At 37.5% G+C, this 20,004-nt stretch overlaps 4 protein-coding genes across 4 annotated transcripts; 2 read left to right on the forward strand and 2 right to left on the reverse strand.

The window, feature by feature from the left end:
• Positions 1-34: 34 nt before the first annotated feature.
• GCK72_023280 (uncharacterized protein) lies at positions 35-831 on the reverse strand (the record flags this gene model as incomplete). The annotated part of the gene is made up of 3 exons (XM_003106685.2): positions 35-184; positions 467-597; positions 678-831. The coding sequence occupies 3 exons, from the start codon at positions 829-831 to the stop codon at positions 35-37; spliced, it is 435 nt and encodes a 144-aa protein (XP_003106733.2).
• An 815-nt stretch (positions 832-1,646) lies between these two features.
• GCK72_023281 (uncharacterized protein) lies at positions 1,647-4,568 on the reverse strand (the record flags this gene model as incomplete). The annotated part of the gene is made up of 9 exons (XM_053735319.1): positions 1,647-1,752; positions 1,810-1,889; positions 1,937-2,065; positions 2,204-2,342; positions 2,703-2,875; positions 3,688-3,790; positions 3,842-4,038; positions 4,308-4,444; positions 4,493-4,568. The coding sequence occupies 9 exons, from the start codon at positions 4,566-4,568 to the stop codon at positions 1,647-1,649; spliced, it is 1,140 nt and encodes a 379-aa protein (XP_053578885.1).
• Positions 4,569-11,680: 7,112 nt separating this feature from the next.
• On the forward strand, positions 11,681-14,223 carry GCK72_023282 (uncharacterized protein; the record flags this gene model as incomplete). Its single annotated transcript, XM_003106708.2, has 8 exons — positions 11,681-11,716; positions 11,766-11,837; positions 12,147-12,239; positions 12,812-12,898; positions 13,078-13,159; positions 13,596-13,729; positions 13,973-14,085; positions 14,130-14,223. 8 exons carry the CDS (start codon positions 11,681-11,683, stop codon positions 14,221-14,223), a joined length of 711 nt encoding a protein of 236 aa, XP_003106756.1.
• A 1,965-nt stretch (positions 14,224-16,188) lies between these two features.
• Positions 16,189-19,646, forward strand: GCK72_023283 (uncharacterized protein; the record flags this gene model as incomplete). Its single annotated transcript, XM_053735320.1, has 8 exons — positions 16,189-16,336; positions 16,386-16,528; positions 16,574-16,897; positions 17,016-17,813; positions 17,865-18,254; positions 18,302-18,882; positions 18,933-19,263; positions 19,569-19,646. 8 exons carry the CDS (start codon positions 16,189-16,191, stop codon positions 19,644-19,646), a joined length of 2,793 nt encoding a protein of 930 aa, XP_053578886.1.
• Positions 19,647-20,004: the final 358 nt, after the last annotated feature.

Genomic DNA, 20,004 nt, shown 5'->3' on the forward strand with positions numbered 1-20,004 from the left:
GAGAAAAAGAAATAAATTGGTGTCAGTTTGCCATTCAAGTGAATATCCTGTCGGTGCACGAGCGTTGTTCATCTGGATACCGGAACGCCATGTTCATAGTGCCTGCCTCAAAATAATTGTTGACAGTGGTGCCCCGGTTGATGTACGAAGAGGGGATGCGGAGGCTGACAGTTCGTTGACACGGCTGAAAAAATTGAATAAAAAGTGTTCTTCATAACAAACAGAATTTCAAAAAAAGGACAGTCTAGAAACCGTAGTGGTCAAATAAGACATTCTGAGAATGAGAAACGATGCTGCAAAAACAAACTAATTTGTGATGTTCTTTTTGTTCTGGCTTATTTTTCATTTTCTATGTTTACCACTATCTTTAAACTTTTGTATTACAGACCAGGAACATTGAAAAGAATGTTGACCCAGACACAGACATCTAGAAAATTCCTCTTTCTCATAAACAATTAAAACTTACTATTATTGCATCATCACAATCGTGGTACAGTTTCAGAAACACATTCATTTCCAAGACCCCTCTTCCTCGTCCAACGACATCGTAGGCCCCTAGATAATTAGTTTTGTTTTCTGCCAACACCACGTCTGGACCTGCATAAATAGAACGTTTGTTTTTAAATCTCGATTTACAAATTTCTTGGAATGAAATCTTAATAAAAAAATTGACTCACCGATATAATTCCTTTCAATCAACCGAATTGTAGCCCCTTGCAAAAACCGGCTATTGCAAGATAATTTATCGCGTACGCCAACGATTTGATCTCGAAAAGTGAAAACGAGAGGATAAAAACACACTAATATGAAAGAAAACTTATGAAGTTCCATCCTGAAAGTGACAAACGACTAATAGCGAAAAGGAAAGACAAGAGTGTAAAGAACGAAAAAAAGTTAAACAAACAAGTATAAGAACTAAATGGTTGGCTAACACATTGACTATGTGAAAAAAATTAACATTTCAACGGAAAGAAAAAAACTTGCCATCGACATATGTCTGACCCCTCAATTATTGCGAAACGACATAACTGAGTGGGTGGGAGGTTGTATGACTATTAAAAAATATAAATAAAACTAATCGTATAAAAGTGAACTTTGGAATAATCTCTGATACTTTGATTGGTGTTGGAAACCTTGGATCCACTTCACCCCCATTCATAATATTTGCTTTTCACTGCACAAGGTCGTCTGCATCAAATCGGATATCAACAACCAATAATGAATCTTTAAAAACTGCTGTGATTCACTATTCGCCGAACTTTTATGGTTGGTCAGCGGATAAGAAGAGGTGGGAAAGCTTACATAGAAAAAAATATAGAATTTTGAGAAATGACGTCATACTGACGGTTTTTTTTGTTTACTTACAGAGAACGGGATGATGATTCAGCTTGTCAAGTTCCACTTTCAACTTTCACGCGTTTTCGCTTTGCACTGTTTGAAAATCAATTTAAAAAATTAATTTATTGAAAAGAGAACCATAAATGAGATTCCATCGAAAAAGAGGACAAGTGTAAGAGAACCCAAACCGAGTCAATTTTTCACTATTGACACAGCGGATTAGTGAGACCGCACTTACTTAAAACTTTTTTTGTTGTGAACTTAATCTTTCTATTCCAAAAAACAATGGCTAAAAAGGAGAAATAGAGTTAAAGATCCGTTCGAAGTACTTCGATATCAGCGGCTTGATTGTTAGCCAACTCGATGCGAGTAGTTTGTCTTTGACGTTCCGGGTTGTTTCCCTCATCGTCACCTCTGAAAGTTTCCCTATTACAGAAATGAAATTTTCTGAGTGTTTCCGATAACTCTTACCGGTATGAATATCTTCCAGACACAATTGAATATAGTCCTCGTTTGAATTCTCCTTGTCCACGCATCTCTCCAAAACATGTCTGAAAATTTCTGTTGTATCAACCAATAAATGAAATGCGTTTCTTACTTGAATTTGACGTCTAAAATTCTCATTGTAATACGCGTAAACCAATGGGTTGAGCAAAGTTCCAGCCATGGCAGTCCAGTGGCAGAAGAAGAAAATAAAGTGGCGAACGTTATCGGGTACCGGACGAATCTGAAAATAGAAGATGATGTCATGAATGATATTTGTCTCACTCAAAATTCCCACTATACAATACTGTTTCTCACATTATTAATTTGGAATTCAAAGAAATTTTTGAGATTGATATTTTTCTCTTCTTTATGCACCAACCTGATATACAACGATCAAGTCTTGAAGAACATTGGATAAATCCAGTGGAAGACTAGACACAGCAAAAATGACAACCATCGCAAGAAGAAGGGTTTGCAGACGTTGCTTACGCTTGATGTCGGTTGAATGAGTTGCCGTGCTAAAAATACTTAATTTTTTTTAGTTCAAAACTTTCAGAATTATTTCAGGAAGACGTTGTGTTTTTCAAACCCTGCTAGTGGATCACACACAAACAATAACACTCTTCATCAAAGGCTGTTTTCATCTTTTCTCCCCTTTTAAACTATTTGTTATGTAAATATCGACAAGCACGTGTAGATGAGAGAGGAGAAGATGAATTGGAGTAAAACAAAACAAAATGAAGAGAGGCGAAAAAATGAACGAAAATGAGAAAAAGTGCTAATTTTGACTGCCTTTTTATTTTGTTATCTACTTGTTTTCTAGGAACTCATTGTTCATAAAAAGACTAAACGTAACATGAAAAGCAATAATAACAGACCTGGCACTACGAAGTGTTTGGAATTTTTTCGTCTGGGTATTCAAGATGTGGGCGATTCTCCAATGGCACAGTGAGATAAGGATAAGAGGAATTGCAGATCGGATGACAAGCACTGATAGTCCATAAAATAGTCGGTAGTGTTGTTTATCATGGTCCCACGATTCCAAGCAGAACTGAAATGAGTAAAATAACACACTTTTGCAAAGCTGCAAGATTTTTTATTTCGGAAACGTTGAAGCTTTTGCAAACGTTAGCGATTTGTCCGTTAAACGATCTCAACCGGAAAATATTAATATAAGAGAAACTTGACCTCTCATATTTTATTCTTGAATGAGAGCAAAAAGGAAACCAAAGGATTAGTGGGTGGAAAAAAAAAATATTTTCTTATTTTCTGCAAGAAAAGTTTCCGTTTGTACTTTAGATTTTTGGTGAGTTCTCGAATGTGCTCATTAATAACATTAATTCATTAAAATTTAAAAAGTGAAGAAGCATCAGTTCCCTTTTTCTTTTTTTTTGTGTGAAAGGAAGTAAAATTGTTGTTTGCTCATTTCACGTGTATGTAGTGCGCGGCCACTTGTCCCGGGTTGGCAAAGTGATCTTTTTGAGAGTCTGTGACAAGACAAAACCTCGACATGTTTCGTTCCTTTTGAATACATTATCCCACGCCACTCCAGAAAAAAATACCAACCTTTTATCTTGTTAGTGTCAGGATTAGGGACATCTTTTCTTTCTTTTTGTACACATCTAAAAGCTATGGCTTCAGCGCTCGAAAATTAGCATATAATGTCACCCATCCCTTTCTATCAATTAGGCAAATACGGAACCAAAAGAATAGAAAATGGAAAATAGAAAATAAATCTTACATTAGTGTAGCTAGAGCACTCAGAACAAAAAAACACATCATGGTTGAAAAAGATTGGATTTCCAGAACAAGAATGGACCACCCTTAAGACCCCACGCGTTGAAACAAGTGGCTTAGACTTACATGGCACGGTCCGTAGCTGTCAACAAAATCCACCATTCGAATCATTGGCGAGAGTACGGCAAAACCACCCATCCAAATTCCAGCAATTATCAATAAGCAAGTTCTAAAAAGAGAGATAAGCAGGTGTAAGGTGTTGTTTTATAAAAGTATTTACTTTTTAGTCATTGGCTGTCGGAACGGAGAAGCAACTAGAGAGTAGCGGTCCAGTGCAACTGCTGCAAGAGTCAATGGTACCCACATCAGGGATAATCCTTGAACCACCGATACCATGTAGCACATATATTTTCCAAAGTACCAAACACGTTGGTAGTATGCCAATGGTGTGGCCCACAGCGAGAAACTTGTTATAACCTAAAAAGAAATGTCATGAATAGACTGAAAAAGTGTTCCCTGTTCTTAAATATGACACTAGCACATAAGTGCTAAGATAGATTTTCACTAATTAGAACTCCACCACATCTCCTTATCTCAAGTTACTCCGGTTCGTAACAAGACACTATTTTGTCATCTTGTTTTTTTTTCATCCATGAAAAAAAAAGAACGGAGTAAAACAAAAAAGAGAAAACAAGAATGCCCGGATTTGTTGAAAGATGAAGACTTCCGGTGTTCCCAGTGCTTACCAAGTCGGCTGCAGAAACGCTACTGATGAATATGTTCGTGACGGTTTGCATTTCTTTTCTACATATCACAATCAACAAAACAGCAAGATTTCCAACCAAGCTGAGAGCTCCAACAAGTCCATATGCCAGCGCCAGCACTGGAACAGTCAATTTTTGGTTCTGGTATTTCTCTTGTTTGGACTTACAGGTTTTGAGTTGAAAATTAATCTCGATAGCTGGATACTCGCATTGCAAATCTGTTAGGTTAGAGTCAGGATTCATCTGAAATTAATAAAATATCAAACGCATTCGCGGAACACTTTGAAAAAATGACGGCATTTTAATGGAATACAGACGTCAGAAGACATTGTGGAAAAGGAAAGGAAATATGAGACTGACAATTGCAACACTTTGTGACGGGCATCATTTTGCACACAAAGTAGGCGGAGCTATTCAAAAAAAACTAGCTTCACTTTTCTAAGAAATGTAAGAACTTTTAACTTTTAAAAGTCGAAAGAAATAGATGAAGTTTCAGATAACCGTCAATTTACCCTCATATGACAATTACCGGTGGTTCTATTCAAGATGGAGAAGTGTAGCCGATTTTCGATCACTACAATTCAATAAAAGGGAAAAGTATAAAGGGACCAAAAAGTTGTGCCAAATTGAGTGCTCATAGAAAAAAGAAAAGAAAAAATGCAATGAAAAGATTCTTGGAACAGAACACGCAGAATTCAGAAGAAGTGGGTCATGAACAGGTTCTTTGAATAAACACGTAAAATTCGAGCGATTAGACTTATTTAGAATTGCTAGACAGGAAGGTCTAATCAAATATTCTTCTACAAATTTTTAAATCTAAAAAAGCGAAAAACGATGAGTTGTCAAAAACAAAAGGAATTCAGTTCCATGATGATATACAGTAGGAAAGTTAATGTCAGATTTGTAAATTAAATGTGAGGAAATGAATGTACCAAAAAATAAAAAAAGATGGTGACCGGAACATCGGACAAGAAATGAATCTCCGGCTGCGTCCCCCCGTCCTCCTCGTCAAAAAATGGGCGTGGCGAAGAGAGCAAAAGGGTTGAACGACGGAGGGCTCTGCGTCTCTAGAATTAGAGAAGAAGAGAATAGAGGAAGGGTGATTCTTAATTCGTCTTTAATTGAAAAGTATACTGTAGGTGAGGTCAAAAAATATGAGATTAGTTTATCCGTACTTTGGACGTGTATTTAGGTTTGTTGAAAACTGAAACAAAACGTTTAGAAAAAGGTCAACATACAAAAAAGAGAACGACACAAGCTGGAAAACACTAGTTGAACGATCAAACTTCGAAGAAAATCATAAATGTCACTAATAAATGCCATGACCTGAACAGTCACATGGTGCCTATTTTTTCAAGCTATTTTTCTTCCAAACTGACCTAACGCTGTGAGGGTGGACACTAGGCAAAGACGCAAAACAGGTGAAAACTATATCCGACTAGACTTCGCCTCCTGATCTTATTTCTGATCTCTCTTCAGAAGTGATAGAAAGAAAGAATTGAGGTCTAATTGAAGTCGTCCCATCCCTTTTTATTGGTTTCAGTGTCACACGGTAATGAATAGCTTTTTGATAGAAAATACTTTTTGCAAACTCTCACGTTTCTTTGCATCGTCTATGGTGTGGGCGAATAGAGGTTTCTTTTTCTTCTTCTTCTCTTTTTTTGGAATAGGTTACACTTCTGTTATGTATTCACAATCAGGAATGAATTCATAAGTGCTAATGCAATTGTTATCTTTCGGAAACATGTAGAGAATGATCTAGACTCCAAGATACGAGCATTCTTTGATGAAACGGAAAAAAATGTCTCTTTCGTCAAGAACATAATAATATCTGAAATACTATGAAAGCGGGTAACCATTATTGAATTGTGCTAAATGAAATAAAATTTATTATAGTCATTTTTACGCAGAGGACGGGGGTGGAGAAAGTATTTTAATATGGCCTAAGCTCAGAGTGCCTCCAAAAAATGTGCCGATTACATCTACAATAGTCATCTGCACTATTCAATGAAATATCGCATTTCAAATGTGTATGCATAATAAATTAGCAGTGGGACAAGGACCGCGTCCATAAATCACTGCTGTATCGTAACGTAATCAAAATTTTGAAAGCGAATTTTTGGAGGTTGTGCTCCTTTTGAATTCTAAAACTCGGTGATCACTATGCAAAAAAAATAGTTTCCAGTATTTTGAATGTAGTTGGATTACATATTGCAGATCAGCTATATTCTATTGAAATTCCATGTGAATAGAGTTCAATAAATGGTTTTTTTTTAATTCACAATATTCCTGACTTATTTCAAAAAGGTGCAAGAAAAGTTTCTGATTCAGGGTTGTGTTTGTGTGTACGATGAACATGAGAACAATAGCGTTTTGAGATTATTCCAAAATTTCATACGTGTCCGTTTTAATCCCCACGGATTAAGTAGGGCTACGTGTTCCAGTTCTGTGTCAAAAAAATTTCGGGGATGAAAACCCGGGAGGAAGACTGAAAATAAATGAGTCCTTATTTAATTTCGTAGATAGCCCACGTAAAATTGCTACTACTTGTTTTTCAGCTCTTTTGATCTACTCATTTTGTCAAGTGACTAATGTTAAAGGATATGGATGTTTGAAGTTTCCATAGCTACATGTGAACAAAAATGAAAAGTTTCCCACGATCCCAGTGAGCCCAATTCTTGTTCTGTATTTGTTGATGTCTCACGTATACTCCATGATCTGTTGAGTTGCAATTAAAAACGTAAAGCTGGAAGTTTGGAGTAGGCGCAGAAACTAATTAAAGTTTGTTTTAGTATCAAAAGTTCTGCACACTTTGAGGTCCCGGATCCCACGAATAGAGCAAAACTCAAATCACATTCAATTGGATGAGGGGAAGAAAAAGAAGAAGAACAAGAAAGATGATAGAAACTTTTGTGAAGCTGGTCTAGGCAAAAGATCTCACAAAATGTTCCCCCGGCACAATGTTTCGGGCTCATTTACACTTGAGAAACTAATAAAAAATCATTGGAAGTGGTTGGATGGGAAACAAAAGAGTGGGGGGCTTGCTTCATTCGGAATTTAATGGAAATTTTTGGTGAATTCTGACGATAGACACTTCACGAATGATCCGTTTCTGTCTGCGTTCTCTGAAACGACAATTTTGGAGTAGCTTACTCACCTCCGTTGACTGAGTCGAGAACAATTTCTAGTTTAAGACTGTGATTCAGGGTATAGAAATCAAGTCAGACAAAGCATGTTTTGGGTGGATTAGAGGTTAGATGATCAAAAAGATACTTATTCCCTGTTGACAGGGAAATGACTCTATTCTTAACCTGATAATCTTTTAGAACGACGTAAGAAAGAACGCAGACGACTACGTGCGTACTCCAACTAAAGTTCGATCTTGATGTCGAAGTCTCTAGTTTTTCCGAGATTTCCTTATTTTCTTTAAAATAAAAAAGGGTGAAAAAAATTTAATTTTATTTTTGCGTAGTCTGAGTCTACGATTGGCCATGCTTCTAAATATTGTTCAATTTTTTTGCTTGCTTTTCCATTAATAGATAAGCATTCTCAACCGACCTCACATTATTCGTATTTGCACGAAAAAGCGCCAAACGAAATGAAATCAACGGCATTTTGTGAAATTACAAGGGAGACAACGCTCGTATTCTCAATGATTCGAATTTCCGGTATTACTGTAATGTATGCCGTTGGGAATCGCAGAAAAAGTGTTCAATGCGTCATGGAAGATGCACTTGTCTTCAACTTGTCAAATTAAAAGAAGAGAATTGGACTCGGAGGGATCATAAGTTAAACTGAAGTTTGCATTTTATGGGAGTTCTTGTCGGAAGGGTCCCAGAGACAAAAGACCGCCACAAAGTTTTTCCGACACTTACAAAACTTAAATGGAACATGTACATAAGCAGTCGTTTGTGAACTTTGTAGTTAAGGGGTTTGAGGAGAATGACTGTTCAATAATTCCACGTTGAGGACCATGCTACCTATGCAAACGTGCTCTGAAAAAGACATGGTCCGCAATACGTGGCGGTGAATATTAGAATCTATTTTCGTACAGAAAATTTTAGGATACGTGAAAATATTTTCATTTCCACGTAGTTTCTCGTTAGAGCGTGTTTGCATAGGTAGCCTGGGCCTCAACGTGTAATTCACACAAATTTTTTGACAACTATTTTGTTGTCCTCCCAATTCTCACATTTGAACTATACCACACCAAACGTCAACTCCTTCTTAGTTAGTCTACATAAAAAAATATGTAATGGATCTGCGAAAAAAGAGGAAAGAATAAAAAAAAGAGAATCTATGGAAAATGAATGCAGGGATAATTGCTTTATGAATAATGTAGAAATGTGTGAAACAGAAAAGAAAAACTTCTCGACTTCCGCCGGAATCCTCTTCCAGTCTGGTTGAAAGGAATCCCAGTGTTTTAGTAGAATTGACACTAAGAGCATTTGAATCGAAAAGAAATTTCTCGCGAGAGGACTGAACCATGGAGCGGAAATTTTGTCAATGCTCTTTATTTCAAGGGCTCCTCAAAACCGTAGAACAGAAATGTGTGTTGTTTTTGTTTTTTTGTATTAAATTGCAACATACCACCTTCTCAAGCATAGATTCCTAGAGTCTGACAGTTTATAGAACAAGTGAAGCATTTTACATTTAGTGACGTGATTATTCAAATTTTAAAGTGACGTGATTTTTATCAACTATACGAATTGCTAAGCTTTAACGAGAGATAACAAACTTTTTGATTCCTGTTTTGTTTTGAGTCTTCACTCTTCCTTATCGTTATACACATTCCCTATAGCTAGACATAGAAATTATCCGATTTGATCCAGAGTCTATTTGAAACAAAATTTCTAATACGCATAAAGGTGTGCTAGTGCGTATGCTGGTTCTGCAAACGGAAGTGTGTCTGTAATCTTGTTATCGGGTGACATACACACCCATGTCCTTAGCCAGTTAGTCAACTGAGCTCTATTTGTATTGAACTTTGCAACAGACGTCGAATTCAGTCTTTTTTCAAACATTCTAAGAAAAGGAAACGCTTTTTTGACAATGGCGGAAGCGGGGGTGAAGGAGTGATATAGTTGAAAAACAGGAACACTAAAAAAAATAAAATTGCTTCCAAAACTGATTCTTAAAAATAGCTTTAGATAATCTATGGATCTGATCCAGCCTTAGATTATAACATTTTCAAACCAAGAGCGGTACAGATAGAATAGCTTCAATTTGCGTACGATCTCCAAAAAAACAAAAAAAAAACTTGAAAAAAAGTTGAATATTATCACGAAGTGCCGTTGTTTTGAAGAATAAACATGGACTATTTGTTGTTGAAGATAAACGTTCTTTTATGATAATGATGACCTCGAATTTTATTTTAAGGTTATACATTCAACTATTTTTCAAAGAATAACTGTGTTTGGAAGACGGGAAGTTTGGAATGACAACAATGTGGGGGCAATTTGAGAACAATGTTATTTTCTTCACATCTTCAAAACAGCTTCAGGCAAGTGAACGGCATTCATATAAACAAAGAACTGATCGAACACCGTCATGGTGGGCATAATATTTTTCTTGAAGTTCTTTTGCGGTAGTGAGGGCATCAAATATACACTATTCATCTAAGTTCAAAAGTATATTGCTAAATAGTATCATCCTCCAGAAAGAAGAATTATATTAAAGAATGATTCCTTCAGACAAAAGATGTCTTCGGTGAGAAAATGGTCATCAGTTATGAAGAGGAAAAATCTTTGAAGAATCTTGACAATGGGACCAACCGGGTCTTATGTAATATTCTAGCAACCTGCCGTATTTTCTGGAATACTTTAGCACTGAAGATGATTGAAAAGAGGAAATATGCAGTATGTGAAGACGGATGTAATGTAGATCATACGAATTTAGAATTATATCCACTTTTACAATGATGCAAAACCTGTTAAAAATCGGAAATGTTTTCAATCTAGAAGTACATAACATATCCGATTAGGAACAGAAACGTTATGCAAACTGGCATTTAATTTTATCGTCTTCGACCGATTAGCCAGTGAAACAGAAGTCAAAAAAAAGAAGAAGGAAGCGGTGGCGGCGGCAGAAACGGCGACAAAAATTGGAAAGGAAATGAAATAAATTGTGGTGCAAAAAGTGATGTGAGTTTCGAATGAAGGCGAATTAAAACTTTACAGACAGTAGGTTTCTATTATGAGACATCGAAAGGCGGGATATTGAGAAGTTCAGAATTCACAATGACTGAAAAGTTAATTGCGTTACATTTAGGTTGGTCGAATTCAATTTGCATTGAAATTTTTGAATGAATGAAGTGGCTAGCCAATCGTCTCAATGGTTATTATCGAATACCGTAGGTGGGCTCGTGAAAACACGGATAATACGAGATTTGTCAAAAATGAATAAAGTTGGAAGCGATAACTGGTTGAAAAATAACAAACTGCTTTTTAAACCCCTTTGGATTTGATAATGAGTCAGGTCGGCGTTCGTTTTTTGTTTATTCTGGCTTTTCAAAAGAAGCTAGGTGGAATTAATTTCAATCATTTGATTTTTGTACATCAGTTTTTTGTGTATTAATCTGGACATAGTGGGTGTTTTGGTTAAAAGTGTTCCTCCCCGATCAAAAACTTGCCTACGTAGGCAATATTAATTATTTTTATCAAATGTGTGGTGTCCGAATAATTTCAAAATGGGAAGAAGTATTGAAAGAAATTTAGTATGATGTTTCCGGACATTGCTCTTCTCACTCCCTTAGTTGATATTCTCTCTTTTCAAAAGTTTCAACTCAAATTCCAAGAACTTGCATCTAGTTTATCCCTTCTGCTCATCTCATTAAGTTTCTCTGTGTTTTTTGACCTCTTGATAACTTTTCCAGTTCTTGTTACCTATTTGCCAAGCAGTTATCACCTGGAGGCTGCTAATTCAAAACCAGTTATACTCTCCAGTTATCCAAATTTTATCCTCTCCCTCCATATTTCTTATGATCATCAAAATGGAGAAGTGGAATCCACTTGAATCGAGTTCAACAAGAGTTTTTTTCTTTTTCTCGTGCGTGGCGGCTCGCGGGGAGCATTGAGCTCTTGCGACTGCGGCGTGATGCTAGAGAAAAAGAGCACAACTGTATTTCAGTGTGACTGTTTGCTCACATAGTGAGGCGCTATGTTAAAGTAGAGCAAAGAGTTAGGAAATAGCTTTTTGGAATTAGAGAATACGGGTGGTTAGAGTAGTCAGGGTGGGAGGGCAACAGTTAGGCAAAGATTACTTTGGTTAGAAGAGGAGAATACTGAATCATCAGTTTGTGCATTTTTCTCTCCGAACTTTCAACTTTTTGCATTTTTTGAATTCTCATAGTTACCATGGACGTTAGACCTTATGAAGGAGGACGATTTGAGGTAGCCAAATTTAACTTCTATTGTTTCATTATAATCAGAAAATATTCAGAAAATTGGAAGTGAGGAAGCTCACACTATCGAAACATTCGAAAGACGAATTCACGGAACTCCACACAGTGAGGTATCATTTTTTGAATTGTGCATTCATAATATTATTACTTTGACTCAGACCGGGATTTAGACAAAAACAATTGTTCAATTGTATTCGAAAAATATGTGTCTGAGTAGCCTTATTGAAATTTTATGAGGAATAACAACTGAAAAGAAATACCATTCCTGGCTACAAAATATTTGCTCGTAGTTTGAAAAAATTTGTTTTTAACACTCGAATAATTTTTCACAAGCTGAAAGACCATGCTAAGAAAATTGAATAAAATTTTTTAAGATTAACTAAACTTAGGTTTTTACATAAAACGAACATTCGTTACAGCCACAACGACAAGTCTCTTCAAAACAGTATACCGAACGAAGAACTTATGGACGTGATGAAAATGGAGAGATTGTGGTGAAAATAGAGAAAAATGTAAGTGTGGATTCTAGTTGGAACATAGGAACATGTGAAATAGAAAATCTGAAAAGACGGCGACCACCGACATCGTTTTGAGCAGGTGAACGTCTACTCTCTGTTTTCTTTTTTCCGTCAACTTCTTAATGGGGCTAGTGGGTTTTATTGTCATATCGTTGTCACATTCTGTCAATCATATATTCCGCTATAATACGTTTAAACTTCACATTTCTGTCAAAAATCTATTAGTTTCCAAGTGATTCGATGTCTTAGAAACACCGATCGTTCTATTTTTGAAATGTTTGCTCCCATCGTGAATGTAATGTGATGAGCGGGGAGAAACCAGTCAACTACCAAAATATTTGAATGTAGAAACAATTGTCAATTGCTCATGGTGTTTGTTAAGTAAGAGCAAAGTAAGAGAAAAAACTGTTTATTTATTGGCTAATGGATTATATGTAGATGTTGACTTTTTTGTTCATGAAATAGTCAAGTCAGACAGTTTTGGAATACAAAACAAGCAACAACTATTTTGAGGAAAAATTAGGTTGACTGTGGAAAAAGATAGTATGAAATTATGAGCATTTCAGCCAGCCGAACCTGTTCGTCCAGCATCCCCTGTCAGACCAGTCACCCCAGTCGGAGGGGAAAACTCTTTGAGCCGACACTTGCTCCAAGTAAGTATCTACCAACAAACAATTTCAAAGATGACTAATTAGAAGTGCAAGCATTTGTTGCATTTTAATAATTATTCTTTGTAACAAAAAGGACTCTACAAAAATAGTAGAAAGACGGCATTCTGTAAAACAGAAATGCGTATGTTGGGTAATTAAATTAATTACAACGATGTTTGAAGCCCATTCAACCACTCCATATCCCACGCATCGACATTCAACCGGCCAACTCCTCAAGACATGCTTCGCCAAGACATAAGTATGGTAAGAGAAAGAAAAATGTCATGAATATATTAAAAGAGCTCAAAACGAAATGAGCCAGAAAAGAGAAAAAACAATTGAATTTACTGCAAAAAGGACAATGAAAGGAGCACGACTCATGAGAAATAAAATAGAAACGAATTCCACAAAATTGGGGGAACAATTGAGGCAAAAAGTGGATGTATAAATGACATCACTAGTAGATAAATAAGTGTGAAATTGGCTGAGAATGAACGCACATCTTCGTTTTCGGAATGTTAGAAACTATTTAGTTCCAGATGACTAGATTCAGAAGACAAAAGGGAAACAGAAGACGTCGTTGAGATGAGAAAATTGCTAACTGAACTATCCAAACTACGTCAAACTTTTTCAACTAATATTAGTTACAAGAAACAAAATGATACAAAAACTTCCGAGGATCAAATATATCTTGTTTCAGATGACGTTTCGCCAAGATCCGGATCTATCAATATGCTGTCGCCAAGATCTGGACATTCTGCCTCTTCTAGATCTGGAGCAGGATCCAGACAAAGCAATGTGTCAGTCAACTCTGCTAATCTGCCAATGAAAAAGGTTTGTTCTTGGACTAAAGATTGAATAAGCTGAATAATTCTTAAAAGACCATCAAACCAAACTGTCACATGGTTCATTGCGCAAGGAGTTCGTATAGACTCATCCAAAAACTCAATTATCACGCAATTCCTTTTCAATAAAAAATAGTTTTGTTCTGCATTTTTTGTCATCAACAGTAATGCAACTACACACAAACAACTTTATGAAATTTGTAACTTCTAGTTCATTTTAACTGTTTTGCAGGTTACTAAAAAGTCGAGATGGGTATCCATTCATGATGGTCGTCCAGTGTCCCCATACACCGAGAAAGTCTCATTTGAGGTTGCCATCCCAGTTCAGCCAGATAGATATTCAAGGTAGTTCCAATTGACCTCAACTTTGAACATTTTTCAAATTTCAGCGCATCCGCTCGATCCTACAGCAGCTCTCCACACGTTTCGCGTCGTCCAAGCGAATGCGCGTATCTGATGGAAAACCCGCTCTACCAGGATTGAATTAAAAATGATCAATCAAATGCAAGACTGATCACGCGTCTTTCTTTTATTCTCTTTTTCTTTATCCATATCAATATTTTCATCGCTATCTGTCAATATATACTGCCAAACGAATGCCTTCAAAAACAACCAAAATTTATATTCAATCGCTTTTTTCTGTATAGTGAAATTTTTGCTTCTGCGTATTTTTTAAAAGAAAAACATTAAAAGTTTTGAATAAAAATGAAACGTTTATGAGTCATCTGTTTATTTTTTGTCCAGCTACTTGATGTACTGCATTTAGTATCAAATTTCAATATTTCTCGAGTTTTCTAAATGGATTGTCAGTAAATTGAGAAAATCTTTGCAAACTTTTTTTGAGATGTCAAAAATCCATTATAACTGTTTTCCACAAAAGCATCTTGTTTGTATTGTTTCTTAAAGCCAAAACCCATACTCCAAATTTTTACCCAAACACATTCGTGTTCATAACTCAATCACTTTTCAACAACCTTCTATTCATTCTCAATTGAAAAAAAACGGTTTCTCCTGTTTGTATTGCCTCAAAAGTTTTCGATTTCTCTACACAAAACAATCACAAACAAACTTCAGATGTTCAATCTCTTCCGAGCACACTTCACTTTGGGGAATTATTCACCACACTTCTTATAATTGGGTTGGGGGCCTGTTTTGAGACCACTAAGATTTTGGAGCATTTCTTTGGTTACTAGAAGAACAGAAAAGTGGAGAAAAACGGAAGAAATAAAATAATAAAGATGCTCACAATATAACTTTTCATAGCGAGGGACCAGTCATGCTAATGGCCATTCGAAGAAATACTAGTTTCCCCCGTATCTTTTTTCTTTTCTCACAGAAACTCTACTCGGCTCCTTTTCCATCTTTTTGCATCTTTGCAAGTTCGTTTAACGTACATACGTTGTGTGGACCCTCCTCGTTTTTCTTTCCTAGTCTTTCCCTTTTGGAAATTCTTTATTATTTTATTTCTTCCGTTTTTCTCCACTTTTCTGTTTTCTAGTAACAAAAGAAATGCTCCAAAATCTTAGTGGTCTCAAAACAGGCCCCCAACCCAATTATAAGAAGTGTGGTGAATAATTCCCCAAAGTGAAGTGTGCTCGGAAGAGAAAAAGGGAAGAAGGATTGATTTCACTGCTTTCTTTTCGTACTTTTTCTCCGCGTTTCTTTAATCGCAGAAGCGGAGGCAAACAAGGGACCCGTTTTCACACTAAGACCGACGAAAAAGAAGAGAAAAGGGTCCCACTTCGGCAACGAGTCACATCGCGCACCAACAGAATCAATGCGCACACAAGACGCCCCCTCTTGGACGAGGTCCGCAATTTTGCGTCGGTTGTGGTGTTTGCACAGAATTGCGCTGCCCTCTTTTCCTTTGTGGTGTCCTCCGAGGGGCCGCTGTCGTCTCGTATCGGATTTTGGTTAGCGTGCCCTTGCCCGAAAAAAGAATGCGTTTTTCTTTTCGCCCTCTTACTTTTGCCCAATAATCGCTTCCTTACCCCCGACATTTTTGCCTCTTGTTTTCGAATACACCTATATAAAAAAAAGATATATGTTTGTCAGTATCAGCACCTTTTGTTGCCTCGCACCATTGTTTCTAATTCAACAAATAATCGATAGTTCACCGTTGTTGCATTTTTTTGACAGTTTTTATAAGAACATATAAAAACCTGCGATTTGCATTTCATTTACTCACGTTTTTGACATTTACGCGTGCTCTCATCATTTTGCAACTGACAATAAATGCAAGGTTACACTATATTCGAAATACAGCGGAATGTTGGCTGCAGTGGATTAGTCGTACGTATAAAAATAAAGATAATGAGCGGAATAAAAAGTAGAACAAAAAACTAAACTAATTATCACTTCTTCTCCCTTTGTTACTTTTTCTAACTGTTGTTCTCGTTTTTGTTCTGCATGTCTGAACAAACCACCTCTTTTTTCAGAGGGTATTGAATGTTGTTACAGAAGATGCCGGCGGTAAAAGGAGATGGAATGCGTGGCCTCGCGGTTTTCATCAGCGATATCCGCAATTGTAAGAGCAAGGAGGCCGAGTTGAAGCGAATCAATAAGGAATTGGCCAATATTCGATCTAAATTCAAAGGTAAGGCACTATTTTCTGTAATAACCGCTCAAACCTAATCTCATTTTAGGTGACAAGACGCTGGATGGGTATCAGAAGAAGAAATACGTGTGCAAACTTCTGTTCATCTTCCTACTGGGGAACGATATTGATTTTGGCCACATGGAAGCGGTCAACCTGCTCTCCTCCAACAAATACACGGAGAAACAGATTGTGAGTTTATTTTTGAAGTTTTCCGTAGCAATTATCGATTTTCAGGGATATCTGTTCATTTCGGTGCTCATCGAGCAGCAATCCGATCTGATGAAGCTGATCGTGCAAGGAATCCGCAACGACTTGACATCCCGCAACCCAGTTCATGTCAACCTTGCTCTTCAATGTATTTCCAACATGGGATCCCGTGAAATGGTCGAGGCCTTCTGCACCGACTTGCCGAAATTGCTTGTCTCCGGAGAGACAATTGATTTTGTGAAGCAGTCAGCTGCATTGTGCATTCTCAAACTCTTCCGCAACTCGCCGGATTCATTCCAGCCAGGAGAGTATGCTAGTAGAATTGTGCACTTGCTCAATGACTCTCACATGGTGAGTAACATGATTGTGAAGTAGGAAACATACTCACATTTAGAGAAATTCCCATATTTCGCAACGGACTATCAAAATTGGATACAATTTAATGCTAAAACCGATTATAAGTTTTCAGGGTGTTGTCACGTCCGCTGCATCGCTAATCGAGGCTCTCTCCAAGAAGTGGCCGGAAGAGTACAAGGGTGCCGTCCCACTCGCTATCTCCAGATTGAGTAGAATTGTTACCGCCACCTATACGGATCTCCAGGACTACACCTACTATTTCGTCCCAGCTCCATGGCTCTGTGTGAAACTTCTCCGTCTCCTTCAGAACTACCCACCAGCAGATGATCCGTCTAACAAAGCTCGTCTCCTTGAATGCTTGGAGGGAATCCTCAACAAGGCTCAAGATGCTCCAAAATCGAAGAAGGTGCAACACTCGAATGCTAAGAACGCAGTGCTCTTTGAAGCTATCGCTTTGATCATCCATATGGACTCAGAGCCACAACTTCTGGTCCGTGCTTGCAACCAACTCGGTACATTCTTGTCTCATCGGGAAACCAACTTGAGATATTTGGCACTGGAGTCGATGTGTCTTCTGGCTACATCTGAATTCTCTCACGACGCCGTAAAGAAGCATCAAGACACTATTATCAACAGTTTGAAAACAGAAAGAGATGTATCAGTCCGCCAGAGAGCTGTTGACTTGCTTTATGCTATGTGCGATCGATCCAATGCCAACCAAATTGTCGCCGAGATGCTGGCTTACTTGGAAACCGCCGACTACTCTATTCGGGAAGAAATGGTGCTAAAAGTGGCTATTCTTGCTGAAAAATATGCCACTGACTACACGTGGTACGTCGACGTCATCTTGAAGTTGATCAGAATCGCTGGAGATTACGTTAGTGAGGAAGTTTGGTATCGTGTGATTCAGGTGAGTTAATATAAAAGTTGCGAAATCGAACAAAACAATTCATTCTTTCAGATTGTTGTCAATCGTGAAGATGTGCAAGGATACGCCGCAAAGACAGTGTTCGAGGCTCTCCAACGACCGGCTTGCCACGAGAACATGGTCAAAGTTGGAGGATACATACTTGGAGAATTTGGAAACTTCATCGCTGGAGATGAACGATCAACGGCCAAGATTCAGTTCGAGTTACTGCATTCGAAGTTTCATTTGTGCAGCATTACCACTAGATGCTTGTTGTTGACAACATACATCAAATTCTGCAACTTGTTCCCTGAAATCAAACCATTGGTTCAACAAGTCTTTCAAACTGACCACAACTTGCGAAACCCGGATGCCGAATTGCAACAACGATCGATTGAGTATCTTCAGATGACAAAATTGGCGTCGAGTGATGTGCTCGCTACGGTTAGTCATAGAAACATGTCATGGAGATTATCTAATATTTATTTCAGATTCTCGAAGTGATGCCAGCTTTCGCCGAAAAGGAGAGCAGTTTGCTTGCCAAGTTGAAGAAGAGTAAACCACAACTGGAGGAACTTGAACGTGAAGAGAAAGAGAAACGAGCCAAACCATCGGCTGTTATGAGTGAAGGATCTACTTCTTTGGTTGACTTCGACTCGGTGAATGATACCACTGCTTCGCTAGCCGATGTCTTTGCGAACAACACTGGAACTGGACTCGTAGCTCAAACTGATGACGTGGAAATCGCCAACAAGACTGATTACACTAAATTCGTCACGAAAAGCAACGCCATCTTGTGGGAGGACGACTACATTCAAGTTGGATGCAAATTGGAGACCCGTAATAACTTGGGACGTCTGGGCATGTTCTATGGAAACAAGACTTCTCAGCCGTTCAACAAATTTACTCCAATCATCACTTGTCCCGGAGCTTTGGCTGTTCAACTTCAAGCCCAGGCTAAACCAGTTGAGCCAGTGGTTGCTGCTGGAACCCAAGTGCAACAGTTGATCAACTTTGTTTGTGTGCAAGAGTTCCAGAAGATGCCCATCATGAACATTAAGTTCACATTCACGTAAGTTTATCATTTAAACATTTTATTATAATCATTTTTCTTTTTTTTAGTGATCGCGCTGGAGCCCTCCAGAACTTCGACAAAAACTTCTACCTCCCACTCTTCATCAGCAAATTCTTCGAGCCATCTGTCATGACGTCGGAGCAATTTTTCACCAGATGGAAATCACTTGGCGCCGCTTCTCAAGAGGCTCAGAAAATTTTCAGTGCTCAATCCGCAATGGAAACCGCTACAATTGAGACGAAGCTCAAGGGTTTCGGAGCCAATTTGTTGACAGATGTCGATCCAAACCCGGACAATTATGTTTGTGCCGGAATTATTCACACGCAAACTCAACAAATTGGAACTTTGATTCGATTGGAGCCAAATAAGCAAGCGAAGGTGAGTAGTTGTGTTTCTGACGAGACTCATCAATCATTTTTGATGGCTAGAATGACTAAACTGGCCGAAAGATGAATGAGTCCGGATGCTTAGTTTAGTTTCATAGTTTTCACCATTTTACTTCAAAACCAGTCTATTTGAGTATTTCTTATGGATGAAAGTGAGCAAAAATCTGAGCATGAACTACAGTTTTGTTTAAAAAAAGAATACCGATAAAAATGTTAGTCGGTAGCCGAGAACATACAAGTGTTAACGGACCATTGATCTAATAAAAGGTCTCTTCTAATAAAACATACATTTTTCAGATGTACCGCCTGACGATTCGCTCAAGCAAGGACACGGTTGTACAGACGCTTGTCGACTTGTTGGCCAACCAATTCTAAATCCAGTCAATGCTTGAAATTGTGCCATCCAAAGAAACCATCACTAACTTATCGCTAAACCCATTGAAGAAATGCGCTGTGTCTTATATTCACTTGAAAAACACACCCCGATATGTTTTTACCCCATAGATTGCATTCATTATTTAATTATGTAACTTATTATTTATATTATAATTACTTTGGTTTCTGTTTTGCAACATTCCTTATATGCATAATGCAAAATTTTTCTAACTCTTCAAAAATCCAATGCTTTCATTGTATTCGTTTCTAATAACTATAACAATTCTCCTAACAGCAATAGATGGTTTGATGCATTTCCTTCAACGGATCTGTCAAATTTAAATTATTTGAGTAATTT

The sequence above is a fragment of the Caenorhabditis remanei genome, chromosome X (genome assembly GCF_010183535.1).
Source record: "Caenorhabditis remanei strain PX506 chromosome X, whole genome shotgun sequence".
Classification (NCBI taxonomy): Eukaryota; Metazoa; Nematoda; class Chromadorea; order Rhabditida; family Rhabditidae; genus Caenorhabditis; species Caenorhabditis remanei.